This window comes from Mustela erminea, chromosome 1 (genome assembly GCF_009829155.1).
Source record: "Mustela erminea isolate mMusErm1 chromosome 1, mMusErm1.Pri, whole genome shotgun sequence".
Lineage (NCBI taxonomy): Eukaryota > Metazoa > Chordata > Mammalia > Carnivora > Mustelidae > Mustela > Mustela erminea.
The window spans coordinates 103,709,828-103,731,625 of NC_045614.1; the positions used below are offsets into that span (position 1 = coordinate 103,709,828).

Sequence of the window (21,798 nt, forward strand, 5' to 3'; positions counted from 1 at the left end):
TTCTGGCAAGAATGGTCAAGGGGAAGAAAACAAAACAAAGCACAAATAAACATTATGAGGAATGAAAAGGGGGCCATACCTAATATGCTATAGACAAAACCCCCAACATATTAATAACAGTATTTTGAAATAAATATAAAATGGACACATTCCTAGAAAAAATAACCTACCAAAACTATTAATAGAAAAATCTAAATGGTATAACCATTAAAAATCTTAACTAGAAATACTAAATCATCTTTCAAAGAGATTATAAAACACAGGTTACAGTTTACTGGGAAAAAATAATCCTTATTCACAATGCATACAACCAACAAAAGATTAGTATCCAGAATATATAAAGAACTTGTAGGGACACTTGAGGGTTCAGTTGGTTAAGCAGCCAACTCTTCATTTCAGCTCAGGTCATGATCTCAGAGCCCTGGGATCAATCCCCACCTCGGGCTCCACACTGAGAGCAAAGTTTGCTTGAGGATTCTCTTCCCTTTCCCTCTGCCCCCAACAACTTGTTTGCTTACTCTAAATATATAAATGTTTAAGATCAGTAAAAAGGACACCAAAGACAAAAAGGAACAAAAATCTTGAGAGGTTATATCACAGAACAGAAAACCTGGATGAGTAATAAATATATTAAACCACATTATCGAACAGGGAAATGCACATTAAAATCACAATGAGATACTATTTCAAGTCCCAAACAATGGCAGAAATAAGAATACCAGGTACTGATAAAAATGCAGATCAGTTAAAACTCTTTTTATTGCTGCTGAAAATGTAAATTATTTAACTATTTGGAAAATAATCTAGTGTTATCCACAAAGATATGTATACATAACCTATGTTTTAAATAGCACTTTTTATATTCATAATATTCTGAAAATAACTCAATATCCATCAAAAGTAAGATAAATTATAGTGTATTAATGAAAGAACAACTCCAGAGCAGTGAAAACAATCTCAGGAATATAATGTTGAACAAAAAAGTCAAGCTGCCATTATATGCACTATAATTCATTTATATAAAATGTAAAATCAGCAAAATAAATAATACACTGATTGGAGATCTAAATGTATGCTAGAGCTTTAGAAGAAACCAGGACTGTGGTTATTTCTGAAGGGAGTTAATGTTAGTATTAATGCTCTTTTTCTATACGTACTAATATTTAAAACACATTTTAAATACTTCAATGTGTAGTATTTGAAATATAATAGTTATTTCCTTTGTGGGAATTTTTAGGCTCAATGATAGTATCACTGAATAAAACTCATTTATAAAATATATCCTTAAAAATGTTTTTAGAATGCTAATGAATATTATATAATTCCCTATAACTAAGAAACCATAAACAAGGGATGAAAATTCTACATGAACAAAGAGTTCTCTCTGAGCATGAGCTATACGAGTAACAAAATATATAATTCATAGCAACAAAATAAAATTTTCATCCTACCTTTATTGGTGAAATGTGAGAATGGGAAACAAATCCATGGACATTCTCAATTTCTGACAGGTTCTTCTCTGAGACATGAACTAGTTCCGGACCTATCACCTCATTAGTGATTTGTGGGGAAATGTGCTCTTGAGGAGGTGTGTCTTCATCCTGATACCGGTATTTCTGTAAAGAAAATTCGAATATATGAAAAAGTCCTGAAAAGCGAAGTAAGTTCAATTCAAATCATGGTTTCATAACAAATAATCAATAATATTGAACTATCTGGAAAGTGTATTGTATAGTTTAATGCATTAAGTCTGAGAAAAATAGGCCTCCGTTTTAATCATACCAGTTTTTAATAAAATATCTGATTATTAAAACTATTTCAGGGACGCCTGGGTGGCTCAGTCGGTTAAAGCCTCTGCCTTTGGCTCAGGTCGTGATCCCAGGGTTCTGGGATTGAGTCCCGTGTCGGGCTCTCTGCTCAGCGGGGAGTCTGCTTCCCTTTGCCTTGCCTGCCTCTCTGCCTACTTGTGATCTCTGTCTGTCAAATAAATAAAAAATCTTTAAAAAAAACCAAAAACTATTTCTGATTATGGGAAGATGGCTGAGTGGGAAGCACAAAAAATTTGTCTTTCCACTTAAGACAATTACACAGGAATGATCTGTCTGATATAACTATTCTGGAACTCTGGAGTCTGCTGAAGGCTTGCAATTTTCCAGGGGGTTAACTGGGATGGTAAACTATGATTAATTTGGGTCAGCTTGACCACTTGTATTCATCACAGTACTGGAAATTGCACCTAGAGCAATTAAGCAAGAAAAAGAAAGGAAAGACACTCATACTGGAAAGGAAGGAGTAAAATGATCTCTGTTTATAGATGATATAATATTGTATGTAGAAAACCTTAAAGACTCAGCAAAAAGCTGTCAGAACTAATGAATTCAGGAAAGTAGCTGGATACAAAGTCAACACACAAAAATCAGTTACATTTCTATACACAATTAAAAAAGAAAATTACAGGAACAGTTCTATTTATAACAGCATCAAAAAATAAAATATTTGGGGATAAACGAGGTGAAATACTTGTACAGTGAAAACACTGCTGAAAGAAATTAAAGATGACAGAAAAAAAAATGGAAACACATTCTGTGTTTATGGATTGGAAGACTAAATACTGTTAAGATGTCAATACCACCCAAAGCAATTTACAATCCCTGTCAAGATACTAATGAGAATTCTTGCAAAAAGAAAAAAACCCATTCTAAAATTCATGTGGAATCTCGAGAAATCTGAATTGCCAAAATAATCATGAAAAAGAACAAAGCTGGAAGACTCACACATCCTCATTTTAAAACTTACTACAAAGCTAAAGTATTCAAACAAGTTTGTCCTGGCATAAAGACAAACGTATTGACCAATGGAACAGAATAAAAGTCCAGAAATAAACCTTCACATAAATGGTCAAATTATTTTCAACAAGGGCACTAAGACTAGTCAACAGGGAAAAGGCAATCTTTTCAACAAGTGGTGCTGGGAAAAGTGGATATCTACATGCAAAAAAATGAAGCTGAATCCTTACCTAATTTTCACCAGGTAAAATTCAAAATGCATCAAGGACCTAAATGGAAGACTAAAATGATAAGCTCTTAAAAGAAAACACAGCACACAAAAGCTTCATGACACTGCATTTGGCCATGATTTCTTGAATATGACACCAAAGGCACAGGTAACAAAAGAAAAAAAAAAAAACAGACAAACTGGACTTCATAAAAATTTTGTGCATCGAAAGACCCTATCCAAAGAGTAAAAGGCAACCCAAGGAATGAGAAAGTTTTGCAAATCATATGTCTAATAAAGGATTAACATCCAAAATATACAGAAAACTCCTAACTAAAAGTCAACAATAAAACCAAACTCAAACACGGGCACAGAACTTGGAAAGAGATTCCCCCAAAGACGACAAACGAATGGCCACTAAGCACATGAAATGATGCTCAACATCACTAATTGCTACAGAAATGCAAGTCAAAACTATAATGAGATACCACCTCACACACATTAGGATGATTCCTACTGAAAAAAGGGGAAAGTTCCAAAAGAAACTGGAACCCCTGTGCATTACGGGGAATATAAAATGGTACAGCCACTGTAGAAAGTAGTATGGTGGTTCCTCAAAAAAGTAAAAATAGAATTACCATATGAATCCAGCAATTCCACTTCTGGGTATATGCCCAAAAGAATTGGAAGTAGGGTCCTGAAGAGATTATTTGTACACCCATGTTCATAGCAGTACTATTCACAATAGCTAAAATATGTAAGAAACCCAAGTGTCCATCAATGGAGAATGAATAAGCAAAATGTGGTATATACATACAATGGAATATTTTTAGCTTTAAGAAAAAAAAGTTGGGTAATGTGTTACATGTGGAAGAACCCTGTGAACATTATGCTAAGTGAAATAAGCTAATCACAGAAAGACAAATACTGTGTAATTCCACGTATACGAGGTACCTAAAATACAGCTTTATCCTTGGAACAGGGGTCAGAACACCAACCCCCTATCAAAAATCCGTGTATAACTTTGAATGCCCAAAAGCTTAACTACTAATAGCTTACACTGGGAAGCCTTACCAATAACATAAACAATTAACCCATATTTTGTATGTTATATATATTATAGACCATATTCTTACAATAAAGGTAGAAAAAAGTTGAGAAAATCATAATTATAATTTCATAATCATGAAAAAACAGACTAGTATCTACATATATTTTACATTTATAAATATTTCTTTCTTAATGTTTTTAATATTTCTAGGCTATGCAGTTCATCTGCGAGTTTTTTCAAACTGTTGCAAATGTCTAAAAGATTTTCCAATATATTTATTGAAAAAAGTCTGCAGATCAGTGGACCTGCACAGTTCAAAAGCATGTTGTTCAAGGCTCAACTGTAGTCAAAATCATAAAGACCTAAAGTTAAAATGGTTGCTGCCAGGGGCTGTGGGGAGGGGAGAATTGTGACACTTAACAGACATCAAGTTTCACTTTCACTAGATGAAAAGAGTTATGGGGATGGATGGTGCTAATGCCTGCACTATCATGTGATTGTATATTAATACCACTGAACTATAAACTCAAAAATAGTTAAATGGTAAACTTTTTGTTATGTGTACTTTATCATTTAAAAAAAAAAGAAGTTTAAGAAATAATTCAGAGCTAGGAAGGTGAAAAAGAAATCTGAATACAAATTTGCTCATTTCTTACCCAATGTCAGCTGAATGCTGTTATCTCTAACTACACAGTTGTTTAAGTGAAGTCAAAATGAAAAGCCAAAGTTGTCTGACTAAATTAGTTTGGTTTTCTTATTCAGTTAATGGATATAAAAATGAAAAAAGCCTTTTCAAATCCTAACTGAAAATCAGTCTATTAGAGAACAGTATTTTTCTTTTTAACTATAAGAGAATTTTTGTCTCTTTCTCTCACTCTCTCACACTTAACTCTATGCAATCTACTTTTTTTTTTTAATTTTTTTTTAATTTTTAATTTTTTATAAACATATATTTTTATCCCCAGGGGTATAGGTCTGTGAATCACCAGGTTTACACACTTCACAGCACTCACCAAAGCACATACCCTCCCCAATGTCCATAATCCCACCCCCTTCTCCCAAACCCCCTCCCCCCAGCAACCCTCAGTTTGTTTTGTGAGCTTAAGAGTCACTTATGGTTTGTCTCCCTCCCAATTCCATCTTGTTTCATTTATTCTTCTCCTACCCACTTAAGCCCCCATGTTGCATCACCACTTCCTCATATCAGGGAGATCATATGATAGTTGTCTTTCTCTGCTTGACTTATTTCGCTAAGCACGATACGCTCTAGTTCCATCCATGTTGTCGCAAATGGCAAGATTTTATGCAATCTACTTTTAAAGGAACATAATTTTAAGAAAACCAAATCCACCTTACCCCATACACAAAAGTAAAAAAAAATCATAATTATAGGAACTGGTAGAAAATAAAAGTACATGTTTTTCAACTCAAGCTGAGAATGTGTATACATACACATAAAACCAAAACAAACTAAAATATTCTCCCCCTCCCCCAAGAAAAATACTCAAAAAGACATAAGTCATGATAGAAACAAATTTTGTAACAAAATTATTAGCCACTATTAGCAGCTCTTATAAATCATTAGAAAAAACAGCAAATATCATAATGGGATAGTCAGAGAAGGCATACAAATGGATCAATAAACTTCTAGAAAAAACATGCTCAACTTCCTTAGTATGTAAAAATTATAATGTTAGCATTCAGAGAAATGGGCATAAATCATCATATTCTTGGTTGGGGTCTTTTTCTGGTGGGCAGATTCCAATGTTTCACAAGTCCTGAAAATGTTTCTATTCCTTAATCCAATAATCCCACTTCTAGAAACTAAATTTACACATAGCATCAGTAAGAAGCATAAATATTTGTTGTATACAAATATGTACATTGTAAAATATATTAAAAATCCCTTTAACTCTGAATTTCAGTGCTGCAAGGTAATACAAAACCTCAGCATCACTTTTTAAATAATATCCTTCTGTGAAATGGTAAATTACATGGAAAACAATCAAACTCATATCACTATTAGCTAGTTCATTTAACATGATATATGAAATATTTTTATGCACTAACCTCAGATTATTTTCAAAATTAAATGGAAAGAACTCTCTACTTTATCCTGAGTATGGCTGAAGGTACAAAAACACTCACAAAATTTAACACAGTTTAAATACTCAATTGGGCAGAAGAAAAATCTACATACACTTACACTTTAAAAGTAGATAGATAAGGAAAGAAACTCGATTATCATTTATTTTCTTTCCTTCTCCCCAGGCTCCCCCCTAGCCATCTTTTCAAACTTTACAGCTACTTCACAACTTAATATGTACTTTGACGAGAATACATGCAGGAAGATATTCACTAAAATCTGTAGTGAAGAAAAACTGGAAACAAGCTTCCTATCAATATACAAAAAAAAAAAAAAAAAAAGCTAATGAAATTATGGTACATTCTACAAAAGTTATAGACATTTAGGGTAAAAATATACTTCTTTTTATAGGAAAACCTAAAAACATGGATTGCTGAATGAAGAAAGCATGTTTTGAAGCTAACAGTTTGAACATTTGATTTTTTAGACTTTATTTATTTGAGAGAGAGGGGGAATGGGGGGTGGGCAGAAGGGGAGGAAGGAGGAGACTACGCACTGAGCAGGGAGCAGTCATGTTACATGGAGCTAGATTTCAGGACCTTAAGATCATGACCTGAGTCAAAGGCAGCTGCTTAACTGGGCCACCAAGATGCCCCAGTTTGAACATTTTAAACCAAATCAATAGTATACTTATGTATATGTATAATATGTAAATGCATATGCAATATGTGCATACACGTATATTTACTTATCTTCATGTCTATGTGTATGTGTGTACATCTCTCTCCATATCCATGAATGTACACAAGTAATGTGAGAGAATCTAAAAGGATTAAAAAAAAAAAAAAGGTTCATACTGAAAAGGAAAGAAATCATTAAAAAAATCTGTCTTTTAAATATCTTTTTAAATGGATGTTACCCCTTGTAATTACTGGAAAACTCAAGGCATCTGACCTGGCCTTTCCCAGTAAAAATCACTCTATATTCATGGAACAATTCAATGCAGCCCCTTTGGCTTCTGTATTTTCTGCAAAGTGGCAGTTGAATGCAGTAACTTGACCAATCTCATGTTTAATCCTTTTGGCAAGACTATAGATAGTACTGTGCCCTTTTATCAAGAATTACATAAGGTCTGGTTATCTCTTCTTGCGATGTTCGATGTTCGGAGCTCTTGATATTCAATGCCTTAATCGGTTCACTCACTGCGAGCTGCAAAATGGGGACAGTCTAATTCTACGATTTCATTTTCATTTATTAAACAGTATATACATAAATATTTCTCTTCACCTACTATCTGGTTATCTACTGATATAGTTCACACATGAATAACAGGAGAAATACTTAAATTGTTACTTTATTTACCAGTTTTCAAGACAGATTAAAAAAAAAATGGTTCCTTATCATCCTCTTAAAGCAATTAGGAGGGTTTTAGATACCACGCAATCCTGACCAAAATGTCATCTGGCTTTTTTTTCAGCAACCCACAAGCTAACCCTGATACTCATATGGAGATGCAAAAGACCCAGTAGAGTCAAAACAACATCTTTAAACAGAAGAGCAATGTTGGGGCACCTAGATGGCTCAGTCGGTTAAGCAGCTGCCTTAGGCTCAGGTCCTGATGATCCAGCCACACAACCAGCTCCCTCTGCTCAGTGGAGAGCCTGCTTCTCACTCTCCCTCTGCCTGCTGCTCTATTTGTGCTATCTCTGTATCTCTCTGTCAAATAAATAAATAAAAATCTTAAAGAAAAAAAAAAGAAGAGCAAAGTGGAGGACCCACACTTCCCAATTTCAAAACATTCTACAAAGTTGTGGTTTTTAAAGATTATTTATTTATTTATTTGAGGGAGGGAGGAGGGAGAGAGATCACATGCGCATGCGCCTGAGTGTGAACACAGTGCACTAGTGGCATGAGGGGCAAAGGGAGAAACAGATTCCCTGTTGTACAGGAAACCTGATGTGGGTCTTGATCCCAGGACTCTGGGATCATGACCTGAGCTAACGGCAGATGCTTAACCAACTGAACCACCCAGGTGCACCTACAAAGCTGTATCAATCAAGACTGCCATACTGGTGTAAAGATAGATGTGTATCAATGGAAAAGAATTAAGAGTCCAGAAACGTTATCATTGCATTTATGGTCAACTGATGTTCAAAAAGGTGCCCAGAGAATTTAATGGGGGAAAGAAGAGTCTTTTCAACAAATGATGCTGAGGCAACTGGATGCAAAGTAATTAAATCAGACCTCTTTCTAACACTATGTATAAAAATTAATTCAAAATGGATCCAGATCTAAATATAAGAGCTAAAACATAAAACTCTTAGAAGTAAACATAAATAAACATCTTTACAACCTTGGATTAGAAGTGGTTTCCTAGGTACAACGACTAAAGCATAAGCAGATAAATTTGACTTGATATAAATGAAAAACTTTTGTTCATCAAAGGGCATTATCAATAAAGTGAAAAGATAACCCTCAGAATGGGAGAGAATATTGGCAGATCATATATTTGTTAACAGTATCTAGAAAACATAAGGTGTCTGGTTAAGTCTCCTGAACACATAATGAGTTCTTACAACTCGACAATAAAAAATTGAATTGTAAAATGGACAAAGAATTTAAACAGACTTTTTTTTTCAAAGAAAATACAAAAATGGACAATAAGCACATGAAAAGATGTTCAACAACATTAGTTATCAGAGAAATGCAAATCAAAGCTGCAATGAGCTATCACTTCACATCCACCATAATAGCTATAACCAAAAAGACTGATGATAGTAACACATGCTGGTGGGGATGTGGAGAAATGGGGACTGTCAGTGTTGGGGGAATGTAGTCATTCTGGAAATAGTGAAACCATTCTGGAAAACAGTTTGGTAGTTCCTCAAAAGGTAAAAAGAGTTACCATTTGAGTAATTTCACTTCTGCATATCTAGCCAAGAGAACCAAAAAGGTGCATTCATACAAAAACTTACACACAAATATTCATAGTATTATTATTCATAACAGCCCCAAAGTGGAAACAACCAAAATGTCTATCAATTTATAAATGAATAAATAAAATGTGTTATATCCATACCATGGAATATTCTTCGCCTATAATAAAGTTATTTATAGATTCTACAATATAGAACTTTGAAAACATTATGTTAAGTGTAAGAGGCCAGTCACAAAAAGCCACATACTATATAATTCCACTTATATGAAATGATGGGAACAGGCAAATTTCATAGAACCAGTAAGTAGGTTAGTGATTTCCAAAGACTTGTGAGAGGAAGAAATGGGAATCAACTGCTGGTGAGTCCAGTTTCTCTCTGGGTGATGGAAATGTTCTGCAATTTAGGGATGACAGCTGCACAACCTTGTGCACAGAGCTATACACACTTGAAAAGGACGAATGTTACGGTATGTGTTATTTTAATTTAAAAATTACTATTAAAGTGTCATTATAAATGGATGAATTAAACATATTTGATTGGCTAAATTCACTGCAAATATTCTTTTGGAAGCTCAAATTGTCTTATCTCTAGCCAGTTAAGACTCTATTCATCTGAGTCCCCTTATACCTGACACTTTTAAGAAAGTTTAATACAACAAAGTATGGTCACCAAAAGGAGAAAAAAAGGGGATTCCCTGAGGTACAATTATTACTTGAGAAAGTATTTCCAAGTTGCTTTCCAGGCCTACCATTACCACGCACTGTAATATTCATCTGTATTTCTTACTATCTAAAGGTTGAACTCAACCAATTACCAAAAATATTTTAACACTGAAAACTTTTCATATAAAACGAGTTTGCTAATACAGTAGAATGCATAAAACTAACCCTCCTACAAGGATGGTCCACATCTAAATTAGCTAACACTTATACTAGAAAAGAATTACAAAATGGGATGAGAGAAAGGGGATGGAGAAGGAGGATTTAAAAATGACTGTATTAAGAACATTCTAAATACCCATTTAGAAATTTCCCCATTCTTTTTTATGTTTAAGGGTTGGTATCTTCAGTATCAAACCCTCCACTGCTCTTCATCTTGGTTACCAATATCGGCAACATTACTACTTACTGACTATAGTGGTTTGAAAGCTATTTTAATTTGGAATGTAAATACGTTACTACTTCACTGCTGTTACATTATTTTCCAAAACTGTTTAAGAAACAGTAAGTTTTCTGATTAACAGATACCGCACAGATTCCCAAGTCTATCAGAAAATTAAAATGGTTGAAATTAAGACCAAAATCTTTCTATTTTACTAGAATAAGTTTCTTAATGCTGATCAGTAGAATAAACATAGTTGTTAATTTGTATCTCCTTATCTACCTCTCAACCTATAAACATTTGTTGTTTCTGTAATAAATTATAAAGAAATATTTTTGCATCACCTATGTTTTACTAGTACACTGTTCCATGTACCCCCAACATATTTCTTATAAGAAAAGCAATAAATAAGACATCAACATTAAGTGCAATGGTGGGCTTTAAAATTAATTTCTAAAACAGAAGATTATTAGAAAGAAGATTATCATATGTTTAAGAATGCAGAGACAAAATCACCACTAGTTTGAAACCCAATTTCCAAATTTCAATAAAAACTTGTGCTCGCTTCAGAAGATTATTAGAAAGAAGATTACCATATGTTTAAGAATGCAGAGACAAAATCACCACTAGTTTGAAACCCAATTTCCAAATTTCAATAAAAACTTAAGTGCTGGGTATGTACTGTGAGTGTTTGTAAATATGGGGATAAATAACACTTAGATGTTGATGAGAATATTTTAAATATTTGTTAAAATTCAATGGTAAAATGTGCTTTGGTGAGTGCTGTGAAGTGGTAAACCTGGCGATACAGGTCTGTCTTGACAGACCTGTACCCCTGGGGATAAAAATATATAATATGTTTATAAAAAATTAAAAATTAAAAATTAAAAAAAAATTCAATGGTAAAGACCTGTATAGAAAGAGAACTCATAAAAATTAGAAAAGAGAAGAAATGGAAGAAAGGAAGGAGGGATGGAAGAAAGGAAGGAAGGAAAGAATTGAAATTAAAGAAGTCAGGAAACGGGCACCAGTTAGAATGGCAAAATTTGATAAGACAAGAAACAACAAATGTTGGAGAGGCTGTGGAGAAAGAGGAACCCTCTTACACTGTTGGTGGGATTGCAAGATGGTATAGCCACTATGGAAAACAGGGTGGAGGTCCCTCAAAAAATTAAAAATAGGAGGGCCTGGGTGGCTCAGTCGTTAAGCATCTGCCTTTCGCTCAGGTCATGATCCCAGGGTCCTAGGATCAAGCCCCATGTCAGGCTCCCTGCTCAGTGGGAAGCCTGCTTCTCCCTCTCCCACTCCCCCTGCTTGTACGTTCTCTTTCTCTGTATCTCTGTCAAATAAATAAATAAAATCTTAAAAAAAAAAAAAAAAGAGCTACCCTATGACCCTGCAATTGTACTACTGGGTATTTATCCCAAAGATACAGATGTAGTGAAAAGAAGGGCCATATGCACCCCAGTGTTCATAGCTGCAAGGTCCACAATAGCCAAACTATGGAAAGAGCTGAGATGCCCTTCAACAGACAAATGGATAAAGATGTGATCCATGTATATAATGGAATATTATTCAGCCATCAGAAATGATGAATACCCAACTTTTGCATCAACATGGATGGGACTGGAGGAGATTATGCTGAGTGAAATAAGTCAAGCAGAGAAAGTCAATTATCATATGGTTTCACTTATTTGTGGAACATAAGGAATAGCATGGAGGACATTAGGTGAAGGAAGTGGGTCAGGTGATGGATATTAAGGAGGGGACACACACTGCATGGAACACTGGGTGCTATACACAAACAAACAATGAATCATGGAACACTACATCAAAAACCAATGATGTACTATACAGTGACTAACATAATAAAAAAAATTTAGGAAATGGGAAGAAATTAAAACACATGCATGAAAACTGTGATAAATATAAAATATGATGTGAGGAATTAAAAAATGAATAATCACAATAAATGTAAATGTATAATAAGTATATTTAAATTCTATCAAGGAATAGCTCATTCCTGCATTTCTGAGGATGATGGAAAGCTTCTAAATTCATTAGACAATCAGTTTACAGAACCTTGAAACAAGAAACCAATCTTCAAATATGAAGACAAACATGTTTTGGAAGGCAAAACAGCAACTTAAATACAATAGTTCATGTATTCATTTTTTAAAAACCATATGAACAGATCAAAGAACAAAGTTCACATGATCATCTTAGTAGATGCTTAAAGAATACTCTAAGAATCTGCCACAAAGTTAAATCTATTCCTAATTATGGTGGCGGGGCAGCTCTTATTAATAAAGAAAATGAAGCATTTAAAGCATCTACCAGCAATCATCAAATTTAATGATGAAGCATTAAAAGCATTTCTATAAACTGAAGATCAAGGCAATATCACTCTTATTAATATTTTTCTAGCATTTCTAAACAATCTGCTAAAAGCAAAAAAAGAAAAGGGGTGCCCAGGTGACTCAGTCTGTTAAGCGTCTGCCTTCAGCTCAGGTCATGATCTCAGAGTTCTGGGATCAAGCCCCACAATGGGCTCTCTGCTCAGCGGGGAGGTCTGCTTCTCCCTCTCACTCCCCCTCTGTGCTCACACTCTCTCAAGTAAATAGATAAAATCTTAAAAAAAAAAAAAAAAAAAGAAAAGAACTTCCTAAAACTGCTCCCCAAAATTGCAAAGGGGTGTGAACATTTTTCAGAACAGATGCTCAGAGCTTTAGTCAGTTTCTTAAAAGAGATTTGGGATAATTAGTTTAAATAAGTTTGGGAGCTTGGGGGGTGGTGCACAGGGAAGCGCCATGATCAGAATGATCACTTTTAGATATGCTATAAAAGTGATGGAAGACTGTAAGCTGGGGAAGGGAAAATACGTGTATAAGAATTTTAATTTTAAAATATAATAAGCAAATAAGTCATTTTAAAAAAGAGATTTTATTTATTTGAGAGAGAGCACAAGTTGGGAGGAGGGGCAGAGGGCGAGGGAGAAGCAGACTCCCTGCTGAGTAGGGAACCCAATGCGGAGCTCGATCCCAGGACCCTGAGATCATGACCTGAGCCAAATGCAGACACTTAGCCAAATGAGTCACCCAGGCAACACCAAATAAGTCATTCTTACATGATGAGACAAGTTATGACAAATGGATAAATGGTAAAATCCAATAGGCATAATTCTAGTCATAACTTCCACTTTGCTCTATTAAATTACAACTATAAAGAAAAACCTGAATTTTAAAATGATCAATTCTATAACAATCTAATAGAAAAATGGGCTAATTTTCTCACTTAAAATTTTTTGTTTTAAATGAAGGAAACTATTTTGTAGTTTCAAAGTTTAGTATTCATAACAAGATCTAAACTTCCATTTCATAAAATATTTAGAAAACTTTGTCACAGTCTGTATTACGAACTTTTGAAAAACAGTTCTAGAACCCACAGGTTATAGTGTGACCTTCAAAAGACTGGGTTTCCTAAAAAATAAAAAGGGGGGGATATTTTAATTTCTTAAAATTGATCTACTAGCTAATACCATATTTCACCCAATCCAGTACATATCATCAATCATATAGCACCCACCTTAAAAAGAGAAAAAAAAAATTGCGAAGTTCATCAATTACAAATGCTTTGAAATTCAAAAAAGGTTAAATGAGAAGAAAGTGTCTCTTACAATCAATGAAATACAATCATTTAAAACCACAGAAATGTTCTGGATTTCTTCTCAAAAGCATTACTTTCACTCTTTGGACCTTTAACAGCTAAAAATCATTATTTTCAAGAGTTAAAATACACTTTTCAGTTTCAAGGTCAAAATAGCCTCAGAGACAAAGAAATAGGCATTTAATTTTGTCACTCAGGCAGCCTAGAGCCACAGAACAAATGACTGAAAATGTTGGCAACACTATACAGCTGACCCTTGGAAGTGGGTCCTTGTATATAGATTTTTTTTTGACAAAGATATGGCAGTACTGTATTTTCTCTTATTATTTTCTTAGTAATTTAGGTTTCTCTAGCTACTTCAAGAATACAGTATATAATGCATATATCATACAAAATATGTGTTGACCAACTCTTTATGTCGTCAGTAAGGCTTCCTATCAACAGTAGGCTATTAATCCAGTTTTGGGGGAGTCAAAAGTTAAACAATTTTCAACTGTGCAGAGTATTATGTCTCTAACCACCCCTAAGTTATTCAAGGGTCAACAGTAATTAAAATAAGGCTGGTGGGTGCCAAACTGGTACAGGTCAAAGCCACAAAAGCAGTGGGGAGCTACTTTTAAGACATGCACAGAAAGCAATGAAATATATCAACTGCAAAAAATCATGTCCGGTTGGGAACAAATCTCTAAGTAAAAGGCCCTGGTGCAGGTAACTTGTCTTTAATTTTCTTAAATACAGTTCAAAGAACCCCTTGCTTTCAGGGTAGCAAAGAGCCAAGAGCTCTTTTACGTTCCAATTAAAAATTATAATTTTATTCCTATGGCTTGTTTAGGAATAATTAGATATGAACCAATGTGACTTCCACATTACATTAACATCATTCTCTCTTCCTTACCAATCTTGAAAGAGATAAATGCAATACAAAAATGCATACAAAACACTGTATTGGTTTTGTTCTTAACAGAGGTTTAAAATGAAACTGGAGAAATAGAGCAGAAGAATCATGTAACTATAACCACTAATATTAAATTGATTTAGAGCTTATTTTCCTGGTCCATGACAAAAGCTGTTTCAAGACCACTTTACCGCCAGTGCCAAACAAAATATTTTAAAGTGGGCCTAACCATGTTATTGGTAAAACATCTGCTGGTTTGGGATAGCAACTACAATATGGTTTTTCCTATTAGTTCATTAATAAAATTAACTATTACATGCATTAACTGAGAACTGGGATGAAAACTTTAGATACAATTAAAACACTGCCTGTGGTTAAACAATTCTTAGTTTTCAGCCAATATGAACAGAAACCAATCTATATAACCAAGGAAATAATTTGGCCAAAAAACTGATCACTGAGGGGCGCCTGGGTGGCTCAGTGGGTTAAGCCGCTGCCTTCGGCTCAGGTCATGATCTCAGAGTCCTGGGATCGAGTCCCGCATCGGGCTCTCTGCTCAGCGGAGAGCCTGCTTCTCTCTCTCTCTCTCTGCCTGCCTCTCCATCTACTTGTGATTTCTGTCAAATAAGTAAATAAAATCTTAAAAAAAAAAAAACAAAAAACTGATCACTGATAAGTACCTTTTATCATTGTATTACTGATACATTATCATTATATATCATTATATTCTCTATTTTATATGTAATATATAATATATAATTTATATTCTATTCATATCATTATATTATATATTAATATCATTATATTACTGAAAATACCTTTAAGTAAACAATTCTTTCAACTATTCACTTGCCTGAAATAGAAACAAATTTAAAATCCCTAGAACCACTGACAATAACTGCTGAAAGGCTAAGGCCCCAGAACAGAATTATTAATTCAAGCATTTTAAGAAAGGAATCGTGACAAGCCACGACAAAAGATTTTCCCACACACCAAATGATATTAATGATATTATTGCAAATAATGTGTTTGGTCTTTATATGATAAAGCCCTGCGTGAGAAACAATCTGCCCTACAAATATTGCTATTTATTGCCTTCACCTTTCCCCGGAAACAAAGCCTGGGTTGGAGGGAGATAGAGGAAGGAACAATAAAATACAGTAAAAATAAAATCAAACTGTTTTATGATTTTGTAAGAATACACACACTTTTAAAATTAGCCATAGATGAGATAAAAATCTTAAACAAAAACCACAAAGAAAAAAAAAAGAGTATCTTCAAAAAATAATTCCTCAGAAAAGACAAAAAAAATCTAGAAACCAATCTCACTTAGAAATATATTTGTGGGGCACCTGGCTCAACCCCTGAAGCCTCTGACTCTCTGTTTTGGCTCAGGTCATCATCTCAGTGTCCTGAGATGAAGTCCCACATCAAGTTCCATGCTGAGCATGGAGTCTTCCTGAGATTTTCTCTCTCCTTCTTCTCTTTCTGCCCCTCCCCACAGCTCGCTCTCCCTCAAATAAATAAATCTTAAGAAAAACAAAAAAAGTAAACGCAAAATTCCAAAATAAAACATCAGCAAACACATCCTGGAAGAACATCAAAATAATATTAGAAACCAAGTAGAATATACTCCAAAAATGTCAGATTAATTAAACAGATACAGTAATTTAAAACAACTGACCTCACTAATAAGTCAAAAGGAAAAAAATTATAGTAACAAATGCCAAATAGTCAACAAACAAAAAATATCCATTACTGATGGTTTTACAATGACTACCACCTCTTAGAGTGAAACAGGAATAGATGGGCAACTTCCTACGTAAATCAAACCAAAAACCACCACATCATAGTTAATGGCAAAATATCAGCCATACACTCAGTAAAATCAGAAATATAATCAATTGTATGCTTTTCTATGGATGCTGTAACAAGTTACCACGAATATAGTGACTTAAAACAACACAAATTTATTATTCTTTTCGTTCTGTACTTGAGAACTCCAAAATGCGTTTCACTGGGCTAAAATCTAAGTGTCAGCACAGCTGTACTTCTTTTGGAAAAATCTGTTTCCTTGCCTTTTTCAGTTTCTGGAGGCTGTCCTTGGCAACTAACCCACTTTTTCCATTGTCACTGCAAACAGTGTCAGTCCAAGTCTTCACATATTTGTATCTTTGATTCTGTTTTCCAATTCCTGTTTCCACTTTTAAGGAACCTGGTGATTACACTGGGTCTATGCGAACAATCCAGGATAATCTCCCTGTCTTAGTATCAGGTGATTAGCAACCTTATTTCCACTTGACCTTAATTTCTTTTTGCTATGCAACCCTAACATATTTATAGATTCCAGGGACTAAAACACAGACATCTGTAGGGGAGGGGACATTATTTGCCTACCACAGTGTATGCCTTTGAGAAATAAGTAAATAATCTACAATGTAAAGAATCAAATCACTTCCAGAGATTCTTCTAAGACATTTTTTTTAAAAATCGCAAATTTATTCTTTTTTAAAAAAACATTTTATTTGAGAGAGAGAGAGAAAGAGCGCGAGCATGAACATGCATAAGCAGATGGAGCAGCAGGCAGAGGGAGAGGGAGAAGCAGGCTCCCGGATGAGCACAGAGCCTGATGAAGGGTTTGATCCCAGGACCCTGGTCATGACCTGAGCCAAACAGATGCTTAACCAACTGAGTCACCCAGGTGCCCCTTGGTATTTATTCTTATTTTATAAAGAATTCCTAGGCACCTGGTGGCTCAGTCCATTAAGCAACCAACTCTTGATTTTGGCTCTAGCCATGATCGCAGGACCCTGAGATCAAGCTCCATGTTGGGCATGGAGCCTGCTTAAGATTCTCTCTCTCTCCCTCTCCCTTTGTCCCTCCCTGCTAACCAAACCAAACAAAACAAAACCCAGGACGCCTGGGTGGCTCAGTTGGTTAAGTAGCTGCCTTTGGCTCAGGTCATGATCCCAGCCTCCTGGGATCGAGTCCCACATCGGGATCCTTGCTCAGCAGGGAGCCTGCTTCTCCCTCTGCCTCTGCCTCTGCCTCTGCCTGCCACTCTACCTGCCTGTGCTCATTCTCTCTGTCAAATAAATAAATAAAATTAAAAAAAAAAAAAACAATAACCCCTCCTAATTACTTAAGATATGTCCTTGATTTAATATTCTTTTATCCACCCCAAAAGTCAACATTCTAATTAATGGAAAAACACTACAGCTGTTCACATTAAAATCAGCAATAGGGGAAAATACGACTATCACAACTGCTGCTAACACTGTCCAGGAGTTGTAAGAAATATAAAAAATAAAAAGAAGATTTGTTCATCACAATTTGCCGATGAACTAATGGTAAACCCAGAAATCCCAGGAGAAATGCAGAAAATAATATAAATTCGGTTAAGCTATGAACATTTCATATGAAATATGAAATTCAGTTAAGAAAATGAATGTACAGTAATCAATAATTTTCTTTTTAAAAAATATTTATTTATTTATTTTTTAGATTTTTTAATTTTATTTGTCAGAGAGAGAGAGAGAGCGAGCGCACACAGGCAGAGTGGCAGGCAGAGTCAGAGGGAGAGGCAGGCTCCCTGCGGGGCAAGGAGCCCAATGTGGGACTCGATCCCAGGACACTGGGATCATGACCTGAGCCGAAGGCAGCTGCTTAACCAACTGAGCCACCCAGGCGTCCCATCAATAATTTTCTTTAAGTCAGAGATCTATAAACTATGTTGACCTGTCAAATTTGACTTGCTGCCTTTTTTGGTAAATAAAGTTATACTAGACCACAGCTATAGTCATTTGTAATGTATGTATTGCTTACTGTCATTTTTAAGCTGCTTTTGAGCTGCTTTCTCAATACAGTGGTGGTGCTAAGAAGTTGATGATTTGTAAAGCCTAAAATTATTGTTTTCTGGCCCTTACAGAAAAGTCTGCTGACCCCCAATTTAAACTTATATAATCAATCAGATGGTAGGATGAAATAAAAGACTGTATTTGTAATAGAAATGAAAAAGATAAAACGTCCAGGCATAAATACATTTGAGGTATCCAAATGTCCAACTACGAAATGGAAAAGGAAGACATACCACGGTCTTGGCAGAAGAAATCAACTTAAAGATATCATCTCCCATCCTTGCTTTTAAAAAATTTAAAATGATCCCAAGAAGGCCAACAAGAAACTTACTCATTTATTGAATGAACTTATTCATTATCATAAATACATTTATGTATTTATTTAGGAATAGAAGAGATAACTAAAATTCATGAAAACTAATCAGCATAAAGAGAGAAAAGCTACAAATAAAGCGTAGTAAGTGTAAATTATCTTCAACAAATTTTTAAACTTAATATAAAACCTCGATAATTAAAATACGGTGGTACTGATGGGTAAACAAAAAGTTCAGTGAAAAAAAGAAAATCAGTACCTTATTAATAGAATATTAGTACTAGTTGATAAAGACATTTCATTTTTCCATTTTCCATTTCCAACCAATATCACTGGATGAAAGGAGAGATTATTCAATAAATAATAAGGGGGGAAATGGGTAACTGTTACATAAAAATTTCCAAATGTATGAAAATGCATTTAAAATGCAAACCTAAAAATCCAAGATTCTTCTAAACAAATCTTTTATAACTAGAGTTTAGAGACCAATGTGACTATAACATAAAATGAAAAAGCCATTTTTAAAAATGACTTATAAATATGATCAGCTATCCAAAAGTAAAAAAGAAAAAATATTTGTAACATCAATCAAAGGACTAATTCCACAAATATATATGAAAAGCCTCAAACCCTTATGAAAAAGATAGCCTTCCAACTCTCTCTCCTACACATGGGAAAGAATATAGTGAGTACAGACATAACTTGTTCTACTCTGCTTCACTTTATTGTGCTTTGCAGACACTGCATTGTTTTTGTTTTTAAACAAATTGAAGGTTTATGGCAACCTGGTGTCCAGCAAGTCTATTGGTGCCATTTTCCAACAGCATTTGCTCAATCCATGTCTCTGTCACATTTTGGTAATTCTCATATTTCAAACTTTTCCATTATCATCATATTTGTTACACTGTTTTGTGATCAGTAATTACAATTTGCTGAAAACGCAAATGATAGCCTTTTTTTAAGCAATAAAGTACTTTTAAATTAAGGCATGTGTAAAGTTTGTTCAGAAGTTACAAAGAAAAGAAGAATTCCTAATATAGAATATAGAATTCATAATTACTGTAGAAAAGGAATGGGATGGGATCTTCATGAAAGGGGCAAACAGGGACTTCTAAAGGACTAGATACAAGCATAGCTCAGAGATATTGTGGATTCCATTCCAGACCACCACAATTAAGTATCCTTTTTTTCCTACCTTTATTTTTTATTTTATTTTATTTTTTAATATTTATTTGATATAGAGAGAGATCACAAGTAGGCAGAGAGGCAGGCAGAGAGAGAAGGGGAAGCAGGTTCCCTGCTGAGCAGAGAGCCTGATGCAGGGCTCGATCCCAGGACCCTGAGATCATGACCGGAACCGAAGACAGAGACTTAACCCACTGAGCCACCCAGGCACCCCTTTTCCTGCCTCTTTGTTGGTTTTCTTGACTGTTTTATGAAAGTGTTTAAAATACATTCTGGGTATGAAATTAATTTTTGTTTTTATATGATATAGGAGTCCCACTTTTTTTTCTCATGGTTATTTTTATTTAATTTTTAAAGATTTTATTTGAGAGAGCGAGCAAGCGTGCATGCACAAGCAGGGGGAGCAGTATGCAGAGGGAATGCGAGAAGCAGGCTCCTCACTGAGTAGGGCTGCTTGTTCCCAGGACCCTGGGATCATGACCTGAGTGTAGGCAGATGCTTCATCAACTGAGCACGAGGTGCCTGAAACTACATTTTATTAAACCTTTGATGGACTACCAGTGTTTAATGAACCCAACGTGTGTGTGTGTGTGTGTGTGTGTGTGTGTGTGTGTGCGCGCTTTTCTATAATTTTTGTTCTTCCTTAAGATCTTCCATAGAACAAAGAGGAACTTGACTTGTTCGTATATAGAACAAAATTCATTTTTTCTTGAAATAAGTCATTATGATTGTATCATCCTTCAGATAGCATCTTTGTACGGTTTTTTAGGTTTTGGGTTTCATTGTTTATAGTTTTTAGTTGGGAATTCATAATTCTTAACTTTCTGCCTGTATGTGTTGAAAGATCCTCAAGATCAACCCCGTGATTTTTAAGGAGGGTTTATGAGACCAATTGTAAGTCATTCCTAGAAATATGATTACAGTGAAATGATAAGGTGAAAATCAACAAAAGGAAACTACCCATAAGGCAAAGTCTGGGGGAAGCAGGAGCAAGAGTCTAGAACCCTCTCCCAGTGGTCACACAGGATGCCCTTAATTTTCCCAGCTATAAGTTGTGATAACACATATAAAATGCTGCCAACCGGGCACCTGGGTGGCTCAGTGGGTTAAGCCGCTGCCTTCGGCTCAGGTCATGATCTCAGGGTCCTGGGATCGAGTCCCGCATGGGGCTCTCTGCTCAGCAGGGAGCCTGCTTCCTCCTCTCTCTCTCTGCCTGCCTCTCTGCCTACTTGGGATCTCTCTCTGTCAAAATAAATAAATAAAATCTTAAAAAAAAAAAAATGCTGCCAACCAGGAAAAATTGTGAGAGACTCAGAGCCCACAGTTTTCACTGGGGGCTGGTCACATGGGCTAGCCTCTGTCTAGCATGTGACAAAATTCCAGACTCCCAGAAGAAGTGTTTAACACAAACCATTTTGTTTGCACAGTTTAGGCACAGTGAAACTCTTATCAGTTAGGGGTGGCATCCTCTTGTAATGTAAAATTTCCCCCTCCCCACAAAAAAGAAAGGAAGGAAGGAAGGAAGAAAATGGAAGTTCCCAGAGACCAGTCAAGGGCCAACCATGCAAGCAGATCTTTTCAAGGATAGCAATTTAGATTATGTTAACTCTTTTCTGCATACCATCAACAATGAAAAAGAAAACTTCCAAAGACATTTTATAATCACTAGCTGATAAGAGGATGAATGAAAATAAAAGGAGTAACAATAGAT

General features: G+C 35.0%; 1 protein-coding gene across 13 annotated transcripts in view; it reads right to left on the reverse strand.

Annotated features, from left to right (window-relative positions):
- DLG1 (discs large MAGUK scaffold protein 1) overlaps positions 1–21,798 on the reverse strand; it is a 255,691-nt gene that overhangs the window by 152,998 nt on the left and 80,895 nt on the right. For all 13 annotated transcript variants that reach the window (XM_032337041.1, XM_032337090.1, XM_032337079.1 and 10 more), the window contains one exon: positions 1,452–1,616. In XM_032337041.1, the coding sequence (XP_032192932.1) occupies positions 1,452–1,616 (165 nt within the window). The remainder of the gene's footprint in view (positions 1–1,451; positions 1,617–21,798) is intronic.